The sequence below is a fragment of the Solenopsis invicta genome, chromosome 16 (genome assembly GCF_016802725.1).
Source record: "Solenopsis invicta isolate M01_SB chromosome 16, UNIL_Sinv_3.0, whole genome shotgun sequence".
NCBI classification, from domain to species: Eukaryota; Metazoa; Arthropoda; class Insecta; order Hymenoptera; family Formicidae; genus Solenopsis; species Solenopsis invicta.
The window spans coordinates 11,015,054-11,035,405 of NC_052679.1; the positions used below are offsets into that span (position 1 = coordinate 11,015,054).

Here is a 20,352-nt window from a genome sequence, read left to right on the forward strand (position 1 = left end):
CTTTTCAGTTACATTTACAAATGCTTTCTTAGAGGTGAAGTTGCTGCTCTTATAGATATGGAGGGGGCATTTGACAATGTGAATCCCAATGTGTTGTTGCAGGAAATTCGTCACATCGGCATTCCAGCTAGGACTCGCAAATTTATTGCCAATCTTGTTTTTGAAAGAATTTTTTTGTCAAGCAAGGCAATCTGACTGGCCTGCTTCTTGCCCGCAAGAACACCCCCCCCCCCCAAGGATCTGCTTTGAGTCGCTGCTTTTTCATATATACCTGCGAGACATTGGTTCTACGGTGAATGGAAATGTCTGCGTTATACAATATGCGGACGATATTACGCTATATCTGGCTTCTTTTCAGAACGCTCGCATAACTCGGGATAAAATTCAGGCCGCTCTCTGTGGCATTCAAAGTTATCTCTTTTCGAAGGACTTGAATGTGGCTCCTGCAAAATCTCAAATGATGATTTTAGAAAAACGCCGAAAGGTTTCAGCTATCCCGCCAATGCCGTTGCACGGGGAAATAGTTCCTATAGCAGAAAAGGTTAGATTCCTGGGAATTATGCTGGACAGGACTTTATCTGGTCGGGAGCATCTCCGCTTTCTTTGTTAAAAAGGTAAAAAGATTATAGACGTTATTGTCTCTCTTGCAGGAACGTCGTGAGGAGCGTACCCTCAGCTTCTCATGACGCTTTATCGTACCTTTTTCAGAAGTGAATACAGCTCGTAGGTCTTTACCTTTGCTAAGAGTAGTGCACTTTTTCAGAAACTTCAACGATTACAAAACAAAGCAATACGGGTATAGAGTATCCACTCCAATCAATATTTTTCTTGCCGAGTCTCGCAAACCTATTTTGAAGGTTAGGTTCTCCATGCTGACTCGTAAATACCTGTATAAGGTATATAACAACCCCAGCGGTTTAGTGTACTCATCACTCGTACATTTAAAGGATGCTGCTGTGCTTGTGGGATCGTTTGAGCGCGACGGGGTCTTAACCGGGTTCCCACTTTTTAAGTACTTTCTGATGCTGGAGGGCAAGTGTAAATACATACATCAGTCTGCTACATGTTCGGACGTCGAATATCAGGCCTGCCTGCATGTACCGAATGTAGATGTTCAACTCGACATCCCTAATAGGAAGACGCTCTCGGTTTTTCTGACATTTCTGCAAGAGCTAGTTAATGAAAAGTATCAAGACTGCATATAGATTTTCACCGACGGATCGGTTATGAATGAGGGCAATACTGTTGGTTCGAGCGTATGCGTGCCTTTTATAAACTTAAAGATCAAACATAAATTGCCCAGAAGATAAAGGCACCTTTATCTTCTGGGCGCTTTTTCAAGCGATGAAGCTTATTTCTGAGAGGGAATGAAAGAAAGCGATCATATTCACCGACTCCCTCAGCATTTTGCATGCTTTAAGCAATTGCATCACTAACTGTTCACATCATATTCTAGCGAAAATTAAACATATTTCCTATCAAGCTCAGGGAAAAAATTTGCAAATAACTGCAATTTGGATTCCAGCACATAAGAGCATACAAGGAAACAAAGAGGCTGATCAGGCAGTCAAGGAAGCTGCACGCACAGGAACTAAGATACCTTTTAAAACTCCACACACGGATCTACATGCTGAAACTGCGAAAACAGGTGATAGGTTGTTCCGTGCTTACCTCGAAGACGCCGTTAAAACTAAGGGAAACATATATGGATGCCTGTATATGAAATATAATAAAAAGCCCTGATTTTACAGAAAGTACCTCAAACGCGAGGAAATAGTCGTCATTAATCGCATCAGGAGCGATTACTATAATCTAGCATATAGTCTTCATAGGAAAAATATCGTTCAGAACAAATACTGTCGTTGTGGGGAGAGTTATGAAGACATTAATCACGCTATTTTTTATTGGCCGTTATATAGAGACAGAGCCAAATTCCTAATTAAGTACCTCAAAGAAGTTTCCTAATTTTCCAATATCTATTTTCCACATCCTTGTTTATCCACGTACTAAATTATGTCGATTAATCCTTGCTTTTTTTAAATCATGTGGTTTAATCATTTGATCCTTCCCGTTCGGGCGCTTTGTCGGGGTTCGCGGTTAGTAAGATAGAAACACCTATATGCATGTATAAAGTACTTGTATTTGTGTCCGTGTACGCGCCAGCATCGAGCTGTTGAATCAGCGTTGCTAACAGCATAACTATGAATCACCAATTGACCTGAGGAGTTTAGGAAACTCTGTGTGTGCCTAACTTTGCTCGAGGGATAGCCGTAACACTTCTTCTGGATTAATTACTGGGCAGAGAGGAACCCGAGAGTAGACAAGCTTCGAGTTTAGGTGAAACCTTATTTCGAAACGCCTCTATGTTTCCCCCAAAAATGAACATTAAACTACATAGTCAATGTCCATTTTTTTGTGTTGGTAATATCCATGTTTTCCTTACAGCGATGCTATAAGAATCACGAAATGATGAATCACAATAGATTTTATTGTTCATCTTTATCTAACGCATATCACCGATATAACAACCACGAAAAGGTGGACATTACCGACGCGAAAAATGGATATTGACTAGGCTCCATCTAAATTCGAAGCGTATCTACTCTCAGGTTTCTGTTTGCCGTGGGTGTAGTGGAAACAAATAAACTGTAGATATTCGGTCATATAAGGTAGTTACATTATAAAATAATCATAATATTGATCATGTTTATTTACAAACAACATAGCTTGTAGCGAAATACATTACATATTGTCGAATACAGTCGTTTGAAACTTTCACAATAGATTCTCTTAAAAACAAAATGTCATGAAAAAAATTTTATTTTTTGCATAAAATCATTGTCTTTCAAGTTGTATTATTTATTACAAACACACACACATACGCAGTCAAACATTTTTATTGATATGATAAGCATCAACAGCGAGACACAATTTTTCCCAAAGTTCCATAAGATTGTCCTTTGTTAAATCAATCTTACAAAATTCTTTTAATAAAGAACGATTTTCTTCGGCAAATTCCAATCCTAAAATCAATAAATGGTATAATTTAGAAAATGCATATTTTTATGAAAATAACCGAAAAAACTAGCAATTTTAAATAAAAAAACTAAATAAAAGAATAGTTTTACATACATATTTTTTTTCAACATTTAAAGCCATATTATTTTATAATTCAGTGCATTTATTTAAAAAATTTATGTGTAAAAATAGCTGTAAACAATCAAAATGTTGTACAATGACAATAAGTAGTGGTGACAATACATATATTTAGATCATTGTTGAAAGAAAGGAATTAAATTCAACGTTCATATTTGAGCAAACATATCTGTATTGTATTTAATTACTAGAAATTCATGAATTAATAAATAATAAGAAGATACAATAAAAGACACAATCCTTTTATTTTTATTAATAAAAAGGCGTGTAACAAACCACCTTTTGCCCCCCCCTCCCCCCACGGACCGACCAACGTCCAGAAACGCCCGGTCGCTCATGCGCTAGGCGAGGAGCAGGCGTTTCACGTCAATAATTTATTTCAAACGCGCGTACGCGAGAACCGAACGCATCCGCGCACTGGAGCAAATTGACACGCCGGCTAACGTGCTTCACACGCCCGACCAGCATGCTCGTTTAATTCCGCTTACTTTCCGAAACTGATCTCAAACGGCGGAAATGCTGGCTCCGAGATGACCCAAAGAGCCCGCGGGCATCCCCGACTTGCCTAACCGGCCTCCGCTTACCGATCCGATTCTGACGCAATAGCTAAAGAACAGCGGGGTAAAGCGTCTTTGCCTCCGCCAAGCACACTCGGCATAGCCGTTGCATCCTGGCAACAGAACGACGCGACTACGGGAAATTAAACTTAAGTTTCGTAAAGAAAAACTATTGAAAATGTTAAGTTACATTTTTACATCTAGCACAAAATATTAAAAGAACATTGTCAAGACAGCAATGTTGATTGTTAAAGTGTGAATATTTTGTTAACGTCGAATTTATATAGGATATCCCATTTTAAAAAACGGACCCCCCCAATTTAAAAAACGGACCCCCCAATAATTCTTTAATGAAGCATTTTTAACAAAAATGTTTCAGACAAAAGTTGTATGGTTTCGAGGGGGACATACGATCGTGTCATTAATTTGATCTTGAATAGTTGTTTGAAGGTTACTTTCAATTTCTTAAATAAAAACCCTAACTTTTTATTGGATATTCTTGTAGCTTATTTCGAGACTTTCCAAAACACTAAAAATAAATGTTTTTTTGTTAAGCATTTTTCAAGTTACAAGACTTGAAAGTTACAGTATCTCTGGTATTAGCATCACTCGAAGTGTACCACGTGGAGGTTGCCTAGTCGGATTTATACCTCTTTTGTATTCGAAGAAAGATTGGAAGATGATCCAAGGTAAAACCAGCCGGCGGTACTGTAACTTTCAAGTCTTGCAACTCAAAAAATACTTAACAAAAAAACATTTATTTATGTGTTTTAAAAAGATCTTGAGATAAGCTACAAGAATATGCAATAAAAAGTAGACAGTTTCATTTAAAAAATTGAAAGTGACCTTCAAGCAACTATTCAAGGTCAAATTAATGACACCATCTTACGTCTCCTCGAAACCGTACAACTTTTGTCTAAAACATTTTTGCTAAAAAAGTTTCGTTGAAAAATTATCAAGGTCTGTTTTTTAAAATGAAACCTGTATATATTGACCTCTATGACCGCTATTACACCACCGAACATAGAGATATTCTCTATGAGAAATGAAAGCTCTGTATTTGACATGGGCAACCAAAGGCAAGACACTGCCATCTTGTGATAAAGTGCAAAATGAAGTGAACTGTAGAAGGAAGAAGAGGGTCTTCAGGAGAGAGAATATAGAGACTGGTTTAACGTTGGTTTATAATTGCCCTTACCGTAATCCGGTAGGCATAAAGCCGTTACCGTAATCTGCAAAGGGGCAGTTTATAATAGCCGGTACGGTCGCAATAACATCTGCCCTACAAGTTTTAATATAAATTTAAATTGCACAATAAATATGGATTCAAAATTGCAGTGTGTGTGGAAAGACAAGATAATTAAACTTTAGTAGTATTTCCGCTCTTCATATATTGTCACCTTATGAATTTGACTTCTTTTTCCTGGCCGTAGGCCGGTAAAAATAAAGTTAAGTCAACTTTAAGGTTATGGTCAAAAATAACAGATTACTGTCAGCCATCATAAACAGTACAGGTAGTACAGGTTTCCTGTCTTCCAAATTTTACGGCACCGGCCTAAGTTAACAGTTACGGCTATTATAAACCAACTTTATGCAGGCAAGGATTTTCTCATGTAAAAAAAGGCAATAACTATTAACTTATGCCAGAACCGTTAAAGTTTAATACTAGGATTTCAGTGGCCTAGTTTACACCATTAAATAGATCCGCTTAAAAAAACATTAAAAATGTAAAAAAAAGCGTTAAGTATATTTTTTAATAAAAAACCAAACTAAACCAAATCAAAATTGCAATGAATAAAACCAAATATAATACCATCAAAAAGAAGTGAAATCAAAAATATTGCAAGTATATTTATTACCGATGAGGTGGGAGTCTTTTGACCACGTTGCGATTGACCAGCAGCCACATACAGTGTTAAACAGTGGAAAAACTCTAGGCACCGCTCGCTCTAGATGACTGTGATCAATCGCAACGTAGTCTAACGGGAAACTCCCGTACCAATGAGCAGCAAATTATGTGACAGATAAAATCAAAGATGGGCAAAATCTCTAGCAGCAACATACTTAACGTGCCCGTTTTTTTTATATAACTAATACCGTTAAAGTTATCTTTTATAACGATTTAGTAATAACGTTATAATTTTTTATAACAATAATAATTATTTAGAAATTAACAAGTACTGTTTTATTATTTTTTGTAATGCTCTGGTAAATCACGAGATTTTAAAATTACATTATTTGACGATTAAATGTAATAAGAAATATTATAAAAATTCAAACTAAACTATTCTGTACATTCAACAAGCTTATTTTTATGTTAAACTAACCTAATAATTTTTCTAATAATTTTTTAGCATATTGTATTTTATAGCATCATTTTTACCGGAATTTGGAATAATTTTGCTAAATATTTATGTTATTATCAGAACTATGGACTATATTCCAATTACTGTCAGTATTGAAAATTGATTTAATCATTATTTAACGAGTCTTGTAAATAATGATTAAAGTGTATATTTTAAGTTATATTTTAAATTAATATGTATGTGCACATGCGTGTGATGTAAGTCAACATATACGCACACATACACACACAGCTCATTTTACTATTGTTACTCCTAAAATAACAAAGAAAATAGAACGACCATCATTTTATGTCTAAATTGAAAAAACATTCATTCCTAAACTTTATTATAGTTACAATAGAAGTTATTATTTGACATAACATTTCTATTTTTTAAGTAGATTATATTACTTTATACAAAATACAAAATTTCATATTGAATACAAAGTTTAAATAATATAGATTTTATTGAATAAAGCATGAAAAAGCAATGTGTGAACAATTTGCTTACTATAAAATTTCTTCTTTTATAAAATAAATTTTATTACAAGTATAAACATAATATTTCAAAAAGATTTTGTTAAATAAATTTTAGGCTTACAATGCATTTTTAATTTGAATATTTAATAAGTTTGCTAGTGCATTTAAATGAATTTTATATGACATTTTTTGCATTAATAATCTTAGTAAAGATTATCGTTATTTTATAATTATTATTATTGTAGTAAAAAATTACTTGTCGTAAAACGTTATTACTAAATCGTTATAAAAGATAACTTTAACGATATTAGTTATATAAAAAAAAGCAAGCGCGTTAAGTATGCTGCTGCTAGAGATTTTGCCCATCTTTGATTTTATCTGTCACATAATTTGCTGCTCATTGGTACGGGAGTTTCCCGTTAGACTACGTTGCGATTGATCACAGTCATCTAGAGCGAGCGGTGCCTAGAGTTTTTCCACTGTTTAACACTGTATGTGGCTGCTGGTCAATCGCAACGTGGTCAAAAGACTCCCACCTCATCGGTAATAAATATACTTGCAATATTTTTGATTTCACTTCTTTTTGATGGTATTATATTTGGTTTTATTCATTGCAATTTTGATTTGGTTTAGTTTGGTTTTTTATTAAAAAATATACTTAACGCTTTTTTTTACATTTTTAATGTTTTTTTAGGCAAATTTCACGAATTTTTGCTAATAATTTTGTTACGTTAATATATTATAAAAAAATATACTTAGCCTTTTTTTTACATTTTAATATCTTTTTTAGGCAAATATCACAAATTTTTACTAAGTATTTTGTTACAGTAATAATCGTCGAATTAAAGCTCTTCTTGTTTCATTTGAAAAATTTATTCGTTATTCAGCCTCTTGTAAATAATGAATAAAAATTTATTCGTTATTCAGCTACTTGTAAATGCTGAACAAAAATTTATTCGTTATTCGGCCTCTCTTAAATAATGAATAAAAATTTATTCGTTATTCAGCCACTTGTAAATGATGAATAAAAATTTATTTGTTATTCAGCCTCTTATAAATGATGAATAAAAATTTATTCGTTATTCAACCCTTCGTAAATAATAAATAAAAATTTATTCGTTATTCAGTCACTTGTGAATAATGAATAAAAATCTATTCGTTATTCGGACTCTTGTAAATAAATAAAAATTTATTCGTTATTCGGTTTCTTATAAATTATAACGATGCGCACTCGCATCGTTCTCTTCTGGGGCTGCAAACCGCCCCTCTGTCCGGTCGAGCACCCGCTTGGCAGGCAAACACGCGCTATGCGCTGATAAACGTTACACAGCCGCGCGTTTAAGCGGCTAGCAAACGCGCCGTTATCACACGAACTCCACACGCACGTGCTCTAAACCGCCCAACAGAGAGGTATACGTGCGAGCGAGAACGCAACACCAAACCGATCTCAAAGCAGCAGGAATGCTGTATTCCGAGGAGTATCGAACTCCACCCGAGCATCTTCGACTCTCCGAGATCGGAGTATATAAAGGGGACAATCTCGCAGAGAGGAGGACTCTTTCCTGATCCAGCCTCCGAGCCAGAATAGGGAAATCCGTGCGATAGAGCGAGCTCTGCCACCGTAGATCTCGACGATTTCCAATCCCGCTTTCTTCCCAAGTGTCCGAGGAATCTGCGTGATAGAGTGAGCTCTGTCACCATTGAGAGATCTTGACGATTCCGCCGCTTTCCGTCCTGCATACAAGAGAGACCAGTTACCGCAGTGGAGCGAGCTCCGTCATGGCCGAGAGATCTTGGCACTGGGTATTCTCACTCCGACACCAGAGTTCGGGACGACGACTGTCACCTAGAGGGTAGAGAGATCTCTGCCTCCATCGAGAGATCTCGAAGCAGCCGTCGTCATCGCATCATCGAATTCCCTACTAAGAGAATTCCGCGTGGCACCTGTCGCGGGTCGCGAGACAGGATTCTAAGAAGCGCACCGGCGTGCCGTCTATGCGACGTCCCAACCCGCACGCACCACGGACCCCGAAACATCGTCACCGCGAGCGTAAACATCTCGGAAGCTTACACACTATAAACGAACGCGTGCGACTGTGACAGCGATACCGCACCGTTCACACTCATCGGCCGCGATCCATTTCGGATAAAACTCTGTAAATAGCTATAGCTACACTGTAAATACCGCGTCTTCATGTTCTCTTCTTTGTACTGTATTACCAAATCATTTTCGTTTCTAATAAATTTTCATTTATACACGCATTTCCGATTTCAGAATTAATTAATCCGGCAACCTCTCTTCAAGCTCCGGCTTCCCTGTGCTCGTCTGTGTTCAGACAAACACAAGTTGTTACAAATAATAAATAAAAATTTAATCATTATTCAGCTACTTAAAAATATCGAATAAAAATGTAAACATTATTTAATCATTCTTGAATAATAAATAAGCACTTATCCTTTATTCGATACATCTTGAATAAGAAACAAAAATTTATTTTCTTATTCAATTCTCTTTGAATAACGAAATAAACAAAATAACTGAATTTATTATTATCCCGTAATGGTCACCAGGTGTCTTTTGGATCCTGTGCTAACTTTAAGAGTGCACAAACCACTCAAAATCAAACAACTTTGTATGAAACCAATTTTTATCTGAAAGTATACTATCTTGAAAATATACCTTTAAATTTTTGTTGAATTATCTTAAAAATTATAAATTTTATAAATATTTTTGTAAAAAAGTCAAATTTTGCAATTTTTTATTTATTTTGAACTTTTTCATTACGTTAAATTCTAATTTAGAAAAAAAATTATTGGATTGTTACGTCTGACGGATAAAATTTTTTCATTTTTTCTCGCTATCCGTATTAAACAGTTTGGAAATAATGAATCAAATTCGGAAACACCCTCCGACTAATTAAATAAACGCCACATTAAAATCATAATTCGCTATCCTTCAATCTCAATAAGTTTCAATACGGCTTTTACATCCGCAATCGCTTCGCAACATCGTGCGCGACATCCCCTCGGCGTGTAACCACCGTAAGCGTCTACAAACGCTCTATGAACATTGCACGCGCCGACTCCTCGGCCCGCGATCTCCTCTAAAACCATGAAACTTCGCGCATTGAAATTTTATTTATCTTTTAATATAATTAAAAATATTAAAAACGGTAAAATGATAATTATTAAAGCGCATTTCTTTCGCGGATGTGTTGCTACCGCACTATGCGTCTCAGATTAAAATAACTTTAAAATTGTGACCATTAAAAATGCTAAAAGATTTTGGATAAGTATAAAATTTAATCTTATAAAAGTGAATAAAACTTTAACTTTTCAAACATAAAACAATAGCGTGTAGATGGCGCTATCCTGTACACTTCAAGCTACGCTAACTCCAAAATTAAAGCTCATAAAAATTTCTAGAAAATTCCTTCTGTTAAAAATTAGTTTCCTGCCGTAGCAACAATAAAATGCTAACTTCTGACATTACGTAACGCTTCAGTACATGATCTTTCACCGTAGCATGTACGTTAAATTAAAATCTTTCACAAAACATAATTTATATTAATTTTCTAAGCATAGAAATTCGCGTCGAAACGTAGTACGCGATACCCCCGTGACTCGCGATTCCCGAGAGAGCGTCTATAAGCACCTCGCGTGAACTATGGATGCGAGCTGTGCGGTCGTGGAGCAGACTTCTCTGCGCGTTCAGAAAAACTATTGCTCCAAATTTTCCGCAAACCTGCGTCTCGCGACATCTCTTACCCATATCCTTTGCCTATATAAGGAGCAAAATCGGAGCTCCTAAGCACAGATTTGTCTTGTTGGTCGACAAGACTCGCTGACCGGCGACTGTCAAACGCAGACTTTCAGGTACAATCTCACCGACGGATGGGTCTTATCCTAGGCGAAGACATTGGTTTTCGGAGATGGCCCCGGTCGGGTGTGTTTTCCTTTTCTACCATCCTCTCTCCTATTAGAGTCTCAAAAGATTGAACAATACCAAGCATACGCTAGAATGTGGCGTTACTTGTTACTCTCTCTCTCTCTCTCTGATCCTGGCGTCGAAAAAAATTCGCAAGCGCGACTCTTCGACGTCTCCTTTCTCTCTCCTTCTCCAGCCCCGTCAAAGAAGATTCGCAAACGCAAGTTTCCTTTCTTTCTCCTTCTACCTCACTCGTTATTCTATATCTCTCATTTATCCTGACGCCAAAGAAGACTCGCGAACGCGACTCTTCAACGCACTCACTTTCTAAACGAGTGGCTCTTCACCAAAAAAATAAATTTGTACCCTCCTAAAAAGGCATTCGGGTGGACGTCGTCTCCGATCCAGCGGATTCGTCTCTCAATATATATATTTTTCTCTCTTTTTCTCTTTTCTTCTGCTTTACTAATAATTAACTTACTAAAATTTATAGATCTCTTGCGCGACTAAACAACCTTCTCTCTCTGTCTTATTTAAAATTCATAAGTTTTGGAAAGACCAGTAAGTCACACGTTATTCAAATTCTCTCTCGTATTCTCGTGGCAAAACTCCTAAAATTAATTATATATCTCTTCAAACAAATATGGGCCGAAAGAAGGCACATCGTGCGTATGCTGGAGAGCGACGATTTTTCCGTAAATTGATACGGGAGTATGCTCCGGGGGACTTCGACCCCTCCATTTCCGGGTCTGCGCCTGAGACCTCTGCCTCCACCGGAAGAGGTACAGGAGACTTTTGGAGCTGAAAAACCCTCGATGCCAGAATTAGATGAAGACATTAACCAATCCACGCCAAGAATCGTGGAAGCTTCTACTCTTCCGTTTGATAAAACTATAGAGGCTCAAAAAGTAAAATTGGTCCCAGTTACTAAGCGAATAAATTTTTATTCGTCATTCACAAGTGGTTGAATAACGAATAAATTTTTATTTATTATTTACGAGGCTAAATAACAAATAAATTTTTATTCATCATTTATAAGAGGCCGAATAACAAATAAATTTTTATTGATCATTCACAAGTAGATGAATAATGAATAAATTTTTATTCATTATTTATAAGAGGCTAAATACTAAAAAAATTTTTATTCATCATTTACAAAAAACCGAATAATAAATAAATTTTTATTCATTATTTACAAGAAGCCGAATAACAAATAAATTTTTATTCATCAATTTTTTATTATTTAAATAAAAAATTATTCAATAATGCTCATTCCTGCTGTGCACGTATGTGCATCATGAAGTAAGAGGAGAGGGGACTCAAGTGCATTCAGAAATGGATCCGTTTCATGTACCAAAGGGTTAAGGCTATAACACACTTTTCGTAACAGTAACCATAAGACATACTGTAAGAATTAACCAATCACCGTCGAGAATTGTTAAAAATGTAAAGTCATTATTTTTAAATTCTTAGTTGTAATTAGCCAATTCTTACGGTACATCTTATGGTTACTGTTATGGAAAGTATGTATTATAGCCTTTAGAGGAAGTCCACTGATCGGAATAGCTTTTACTAATTCGGATACCATTTGCAATATTAACCTAACCTTATCTCATTTAACCTGTTGCATGTCGGTTTTGAAAGAATTTTTGTTTCTCATTAGTATATTTTCATGCGAATATATACAATTGCAAATATGTCATGTTAGATTCATGAATGTACTGCGGAAGAAAAAAAAAATATATTTCGGAAAAGAGAAGTAACTTTTTAAAACCGCGTACAGAGAGTAAGTATAGCAGTACTTCTTATAATTGTAGAAATATAATAAAATCGTCTGACGCTGTTAATGTACGTCGACAAAAAATACACATTTTGGCTAATTTTTAATTTAAAGCTTTCCACATAGCAATGTATCTCCTTAGGATATCCTATTTTGATCGGATTGATCCTATTCTGATCTAAAATTTAAATCATCCATATGGTTACCTTAGGATACTTGTAATTGTCATTAAAGTCGTTAAGATATCCTATCTGAAAAAATTTCTTTCTCACTATAATATATAAATGCATTTTTATCTTTTAACACATATACAGGGTGTACCAGTAGAATCCGGACAATTTTCAAATAAAAATTTTCGCCATATAATAACTTGTAAGCCGGCAACTAGATAGCATTCAAGTAAGCCTCATCCATTAGAAACAAAAACATAACTTTGTCATGGCCGAGCTGGTTAAGCAGTGTCCAGAATATAAGCGAAGAGCCGTGTTTGTTGAAAATCTTCACGCGGGACGTACTGTAACCGAAATAATAAAGTTCTTCGATTACCCAAAATCGACGAATTACGACATTACTTATCGCCATGCGGCTTTCGAAGGGTCCAAAGAAGGTTCTTAGACGGCCACTTAGTGCAGAATCGGCTCTTCAAAAACATGAGCATGTGTCGGAATATGGAATTTTGGCCTGCTAAAAGTCCTGCTTTTAGCAGGCCAAACAGCCCGGACTTTATTCGCTGGATTATTTCATGTGGTGTGTGACTGAGCAACACTCCAACAAGACTCAACATCTTAACGTTGTGTTGCTGAAAGCCGCTATTGAGGCATCGTTCGCGAGTATGGTGAAGTTTTTGCGCACGCTTCCGGCAGAAAATTGAAACAGTCATCGAAGTAGAGGGGGGGAGGGGATATATAGAATAAAATTGTATTTTAGGGATGCCTTAACCCAAATATAAAAATATTTTTCATACGATTGTTACTTTTTATTAAAATAAATGATTCTGAAAACTCACAATGGATTTGTTCGGATTCTACTGGTACACCCTGTGCAATACTTATTTAAATACATGGATAAAAAAACTTCGATCTACATCCCAATAAGCAAACAATATTTTTAAACGTTTTTTAAATAAAAATTTTTTTAATAAAAATTTTTTCATATTTAATTTAATTATTGTATTATATTGACATTTTTCTAGTTACATTTTTATTTAAACAAATAACAGAAGTTATTCCAGATGCTATTCCGTATTTGTAAAAATCAGTAAAAAAATTAGTTTTATTTATATATAAATAATATGCTTTAATTATACATATTTCATCTTTTCTATAACATATAGTCGCTTAATCTATCAGTTATGTACACGTATTAATATAAAGTGTTCACAGATCATCCCGAGGGATCGGTTCGCAGCAATCGCAGAAGTCAAGCATCGTCCACCGCGATTACGAGTTGGATGAGTAGCCGCTTGGGAATTTCCGAGAAGAAATTCCTGCGATTATTTTTGTAAAAAATGTTTTTTAAAATGTTACAAAATTATTGTTTTGCTCATTAAAATTATGTAGTGCAGTAATATATTTATGCAAATATTGGAGAATATGCGGATTTTGGAGACTCATAGAATTAAAACGTTCCAAAAGTTATTTTAAGACATTTATTGGATATCATCAGGATCAAATTTGATTACCCAAAAACATTATGAGGATATCTGAATTATAATATTTTAGGGCTATAAATAGCAGATTCAAACATCCGCAGGATATACCTTGGATCAATATTTGTTATGTGGAGGTTTTCTCTTACTGCACTATTTCCCGCGTAATCTAAACGCTGATTGACATTCGGACTGCGTGTAAGTTGGTGAGGTAAGGGGAATAGCGCTAGCTAAAAATCGGCCAAAATTTGCATTTTTTTACGCTGTTTTTAAATAATATGGTTCTAATATATATAAAATTTAAATTGTACATATATTAAATAAATTGAAGTTGATGAAGAACTCGAAATTTCAAATAATTAAATCTTGTCAAAAAGGCTAATAATAGTCAGCGCGGGTATAAGTGCGCAAATGTTTATTTCTTGTCAGCGAACAATATCAACGTGTTAATTTCAAATTACAATAACTACGGACGTTTCGACTCATTTCGAGTCATCTTCAGCGCAATATATACAGAATCTCATCCTCGTCAGTCAACAGAAAACGGGAGGACGCTGCGTCACCGGCGTTTGCCAAATCCGCAGTGGCATCTTCCTTGGAATGTTTGTTCGCTGACAAGAAATAAACATTTGCGCACTTATACCCGTGCTGACTCTCATTAGTCTTTTTGACGAGATTTAATTATTAAATAAATGTTATATCAATATTTAACAAGGCTTTTAAAATGTTGATTTAATGTTTGTATGTTGTATGGAAATTATTAAATATGTACTCACAAAACTTTGCTTTGCTGTACAATTTTTCTTAAAAAAAGAAAAAAAATTATGAAACATTCTTTTAGATCAGAATCTCTTTTTAATTACCGATTAAGTTAATCGAATATGTGTGTATAAATCTAAGTCATTCATTATATTAAACAGTTTCTGTTATATTAAACAGTTATATTAAACAGTTTCTCTGTTTAATAATAACAAAGAACAATTTCTTACCTATGTCTGTAGATTTTACTGTAAAAAAATGTTCAATCCGCCACGTCAGATCCAAAAATTTCATCGTCCAATTAAATATAATGTAGTTTTTTTCTGTATCTAAGGGTGAGTGCATATACACTAATATACCTCCATTTTCTCCAGTACATTGCTCAACGCTCGAGTATTTCTTTAATTCTAAACTACGTAAAACTTTAGCTCTAAAAACATTGTTTTCGTTATAATCGGAAAACGCTGAAAATAAATATAGAAAATATATCTTTATCATATGGTACAATTATTATAATAATTTCATTGCAGCGTTTCAACAATAGATAAGTAGCATCATTTTAATCTGTAATGATCACCCGGGGTCTTTTGAACTCCACGCTAACTTTAAAGGTACACAGATCGTTTAAAATCGGACAACCTTCTATGAAACTAATTTTTATCTGAAAGTATACTATCTTGGGAATACACCCTTAAATTGTTGAATTAGATTAAAATTTTTATGAATATTTTTGTAAAAAAAGTCAAATTTTGCAGTTTTCTTTTAAATTTGTTTATTATGTTAAACTTATCTAAAAGTATAATATTGGGAGTATGAATTAATTCGGTCCGTTTTTTTTGTGATCAAAAATGCATTTTTTTTCAGAACAAATTGAATGAACAGATTAATCAAAGTATTGTCCATCACTGGCTACTACTTTGTCCCACCTCTCAGGCAATTTTCGAATTCCATCTCGAAAAAATGTTTCGTCTTTTGAAGCGATCCAAGTTAGGAGCCAATTTTCAATTTCTTTCTGCGAAAAAAGTGAACCGGTGTTCTGCCAAATCGTGCTGCATCCGTCGGAATAACCAGTAATCAGATGGAGCGATGACCGGCGAATACGGCGGGTGCGATAAAATATCCTACTTGAACGTTTTCAAATAAATTTTGACGACTTTTGCGACATGAGGCCAAGCGTTATCATGTAGCTTAATAACTTTGTCATGTCGTGCCTTGCTTGAGAATCATTCCCATGGACTTCAATCGTACGGAAACTGTTGGTTGCGTAACTCCCAATGATTCTGCAAGCTCTTCCTGCGTTTGACTCGGATCTTCATCGAGTAATGCCTCCAATTCTTTGTCTTTGAATTTTTTGGGCTATCCAGACCGAGGCTTGTCTTCAACGCTAAAATCACCATTCTTGAAACGTCGAAACCATTCCCTACATCATTCATCAGTTAGAGCATTGTCACCATAAACTTCTCCCAGCATTCGATGTGCTTCAGTTGCGCTTTTCTTCCAATTAAAACAGAAAACTAAAACCTCCCGCAAATGCTGCTTAGTTAATACAAAAGTTGACATTCAACACAGTAAAAAACAAGGATTTTGTATAAAACTCAAAGCGACATGTACTGATTATTAGTGACAAATGTCTAACTTCTCTGAAACTACCGGAATCAGTTGTCACGATGACACATTCATAACAGCCAGAGCCATTTTTTGAAAACGGACCAAACTAATTTATACTCCTAATATATCTTGAAAATACACCCCTAAATTTTTATTAAATTACCTCAAAAATTAAAAATTTTATAAATATTTTTGTAAAAAAAAACAAATTTTGCAGTTTTTTTATTTGAATTTTTTCATTATGATAAGTTCTAATTTAAAAAAAAATTATTGGTTGATAAAGAACAGACCTCAAGGTATGTCCAGTAAAATTTTTGCGACGAAGTATCAAAAAGCTGGCAAATGGTGACTGATTTTGTGCAAAAAGTTCCATTGGACCCCATGTGACCGTTATGTTAGGTTATTATTTGGAAATGTGACCATTACGGTTAAATTATTAACATTATGTTATCTATTTAAGATGTAATAATGTATTATGGTTAATAATATATACAAGATGTCCCATTTTAATGTCTCCCCTCAGATGGTATCATTAGTTTCACCTTGAATAGTTGCTTGAAGATCACGTAAAGGTTACCTGGGCTTTCCCCCTAATTTTTATTGCACATTCTTGTAAATCATCTTGAGAGTTTTCCAAAACAATACAATTAAGTACCTTTTCGTTAAGTACTTGTTAAGTTATAAGGCAAGAGCGGTATATGTGTACACAATTTTTGTAGATGTTCAAAAATACTACTATTTATGAAATTCCTATCGCAGTCGCAAAGACAATTTGAGACAATGGAAGATACTCTAATAACCTGTAAATTAATCGGAAAAAGGAATTTTACAACGCAATTTAAAAAAAAAAGCACTGTAAATCACTATTCGACGTAATGATAGCGTCAGTCGTCGAGCAGTTCAATTGCACACTCAAAAATGACATGTGGAAACTGTTCACGTCCTACATACATATGTAAAAATTACAAATGGATCGACTCGTTGGAGTATTAGATTATAACGCGCAAAAGCATCAAACTATTGGCATGTGACCCATCGACATTACTTAAATTTCGCGAACGCCGACAAGTCCTGCACTGGAAAAAAATCGGTTCAAGTAAATCTGATCTTAAAAAATTTTAAACTAGAGAGATATTCGACCGATACATGTAACATACAATTTCAAATAAGAAAGCCTATTCGGTCATAGCTAGATCTTAATGCTTTTATATATACGTGTGATTTTATATACTTTCTCAGACTCAACCAAACTACGCGCCGTTACTTTCGGTCATATAACACAGTTATGATCGAATAAGAGCTAGTAATATCACTCTTATTAAATTAAAATTAATTTAATAATACTTGATGCTTACTAGCATCTATATTAACCCTTCCCCCCCCCCCTGAAAAAACTGTAAAGAATTTATTGCGAAAAATATCACCTTTCAGGGGGGGAAAGGGTTAATATAGATGCTAGTAAGCATCAAGTATTATTAAATTAATTTTAATTTAATAAGAGTGATATTAATAGCTCTTATTCAATCATAATTGTGTTATATGACCGAAAGTAACGGCGCGCAGTTTGGTTGAGTCTGAGAAAGTATATAAAATCACACGTATATATAAAAGCACTAACAAGGGCACCACACACAACCCGGGTCACCGATTTTGATGAAACTTTACAGTTATGTAGTATTAGTATAGAAGTACTAAATGCTAAACGGAGACGATGCACTACTCAACCGTTGACGTGAAATCGTTGTTTGAATTTCACCATATAGCTTTAATACCATAACATTGAAGGAGTTTGGCAAGTAGCAGCGTGGTGTGGCGGACAGCGCGAGCGCCTATAGTTTTGCAGGTCGCGGCCGTCGCGGGTTCGAGTCCACAAGTTTTTTTTTTTTTCTTTTACCCAGTACTCTTATTGTTACAATATATATATATATATATATATATATATATATAATAAAATATATAATAAATAATACACAGATATAGATATAATAATACGCAAAAAATCTTCTCTGCATTCGAACTTTTGTTAGTTTACTTTATATACATTTATATATATATATATATATATATATATATATATATATACACACATAGATTTATATGGATGGCGAGATATTTATATGATATATTTGATTGTGAGAGTTAATATGCATATTTATTTATGTGTAAGTACAAAAACAATTACAAATGAATTTATTCGTCATCTTGCTCTGTAATTTTGCACACTTTCGGGTCATAATAATTACAAAAACAAGTAATAAAATTCACAGCTAGTTTTAAGAATGTCTTTTATGCATTTGTATTGCTGTTGGAATTATATTGACACAGCTGCAGCCCCTCTTCCCTAGAATTGTTTTTGTACTTACACATAAATAAATATGCATATTAACTCTCACAATCAAATATATCATATAAATATCTCGCCATCCATATAAATCTATGTGTGTATATATATATATATATATATATATATATATATATATATATATATATATATATAAATGTATATAAAGTAAACTAACAAAAGTTCGAATGCAGAGAAGATTTTTTGCGTATTATTATATCTATATCTGTGTATTATTTATTATATATTTTATTATATATATATATATATATATATATATATATATATATATATATATATTGTAACAATAAGAGTACTGGATAAAAGAAAAAAAAAAAACTTGTGGACTCGAACCCGCGACGGCCGCGACCTGCAAAACTATAGGCGCTCGCGCTGTCCGCCACATCACACTGCTACTTGCCAAACTCCTTCAATGTTACGGTATTAAAGCTATATGGTGAAATTCAAACAACGATTTCACGTCAACGGTTGAGTAGTGCATCGTCTCCGTTTAGCATTTAGTACTTCTATACTAATACTACATAACTGTAAAGTTTCATCAAAATCGGTGACCCGGGTTGTGTGTGGTGCCCTTGTAAGATCTAGCTATGACTGAATAGGCCTTCTTATTTGAAATTGTATGTTAAAAAATTTTGTTTGCGTAAAGAAAAATTTTCTATATTTTTTAACTCACGTTACTTAGAAAATGCAATAAAAAATATAAAATACTAGGGAAGTACTGATACCTTTTAATTAGGGAACTACCGATACTCTAACATTATATCTCTTATTGCATTTTCTTGTTGTCAATTTCGAGAACTTTTCAAAACACTATAAATAAGTTTATTTTGGTTAAGTACTTTTCGAGTTATGACGCTTAAAAGTTATAGTACACAGTAGCTTTCAAATCTTACAACTTAGAAAGTACTCAACAAAAATAAACTTTTTTGTAGAATTTTCGAAAGTTCTTGACACTAGCTATTCTGGAATCAAAAATAGGGTGTTCCATTTAAAAAAGTTAATGTGATTTCGATGTGACCTTAATGACACCATCCAAGGTGATAAGATCATTAAATAGATCTTTCAAAATATACGAGGTCTGGCTATTAAATAACGAGACTGTTTATGAAAAAGAGTTTTATTTTAAAAATTATTCTACAATCGAATGCTCCCCTTCAATGTACTCCCCTCCCCTCGCCACACACCGTTCCATTCGTTTTTTCCATTGGTCAAAGCAATGCTGGAAGTCTTTTTTTTGTAAGAGCATTTAGGAGCTCCGCCGATTTTCGCTTCACTTCTTCCATCGACTCGAACCAGGTTCCTTTTAAGGCAGATTTGGAAACAGGAAAAAGTCACAGGGTGCTAAATCGGGCGAGTACGGCGCGTGTTCGAGCACTGGAGTGCCTCTAGAGGCTAAATAACGCTTCACAGACAGCGCGTTATGGGCAGGTGCGTTGTCCTAGTGCAAGATCCACGATTCGTTTTTCCACAACTCCGGTCGTTTCTTACGAACTCTCTCTCGCAGTCTTGCCAAAACTTTCAAATAGTAAGTTTGGTTTACAGTTTGACCCTCTGGAACCCATTCAGTCATCACGATGCCGTTGATGTCGAAAAAAACGATTAGCATGGCTTTAAATTTTGATTTCGACATCCTTGCTTTTTTCATTCTTGGCGATGCAGGAGTTTTCCAGTGCATGGATTGCCGTTTAGTTTCAACATCGTATTGGAATATCCAGGTTTCATTGCAAGTG

The 20,352-nt window shown here is 34.6% G+C and overlaps 3 protein-coding genes across 6 annotated transcripts in view; 2 read left to right on the plus strand and 1 right to left on the minus strand.

The window, feature by feature from the left end:
* The window catches only part of LOC105198479 (alpha-mannosidase 2), a 94,089-nt gene extending 91,572 nt beyond the window's left edge, over positions 1-2,517 (plus strand). Inside the window, exons 7-8 of one of the 2 annotated variants that reach the window (XM_039458991.1) lie at positions 1,526-1,648; positions 1,752-2,517. In XM_039458991.1, coding sequence (XP_039314925.1) covers positions 1,526-1,648; positions 1,752-1,787 — 159 coding nt within the window. In that variant the 3' untranslated portion in view covers positions 1,788-2,517. The other variant, XM_039458990.1, reaches the window with a different exon arrangement.
* On the plus strand, positions 53-644 carry LOC120359804. The gene is made up of 2 exons (XM_039458996.1): positions 53-292; positions 359-644. Exons 1-2 carry the CDS (start codon positions 89-91, stop codon positions 608-610), a joined length of 456 nt encoding a protein of 151 aa, XP_039314930.1. The 5' UTR covers positions 53-88; the 3' UTR covers positions 611-644.
* A 175-nt stretch (positions 2,518-2,692) lies between the features above and the next one.
* LOC105197600 overlaps positions 2,693-20,352 on the minus strand; it is a 46,565-nt gene continuing 28,905 nt past the window's right edge. The window contains exons 4-5 of one of the 3 annotated variants that reach the window (XM_039458994.1): positions 14,883-15,116; positions 2,693-3,023 (exon numbers count right to left, since the gene is read on the minus strand). In XM_039458994.1, coding sequence (XP_039314928.1) covers positions 2,887-3,023; positions 14,883-15,116 — 371 coding nt within the window. In that variant the 3' untranslated portion in view covers positions 2,693-2,886. Of the gene's footprint in view, positions 3,024-13,505; positions 14,697-14,882; positions 15,117-20,352 lie in introns of those variants that run through there. The other 2 variants (XM_011164060.3, XM_039458995.1) reach the window with 2 other exon arrangements.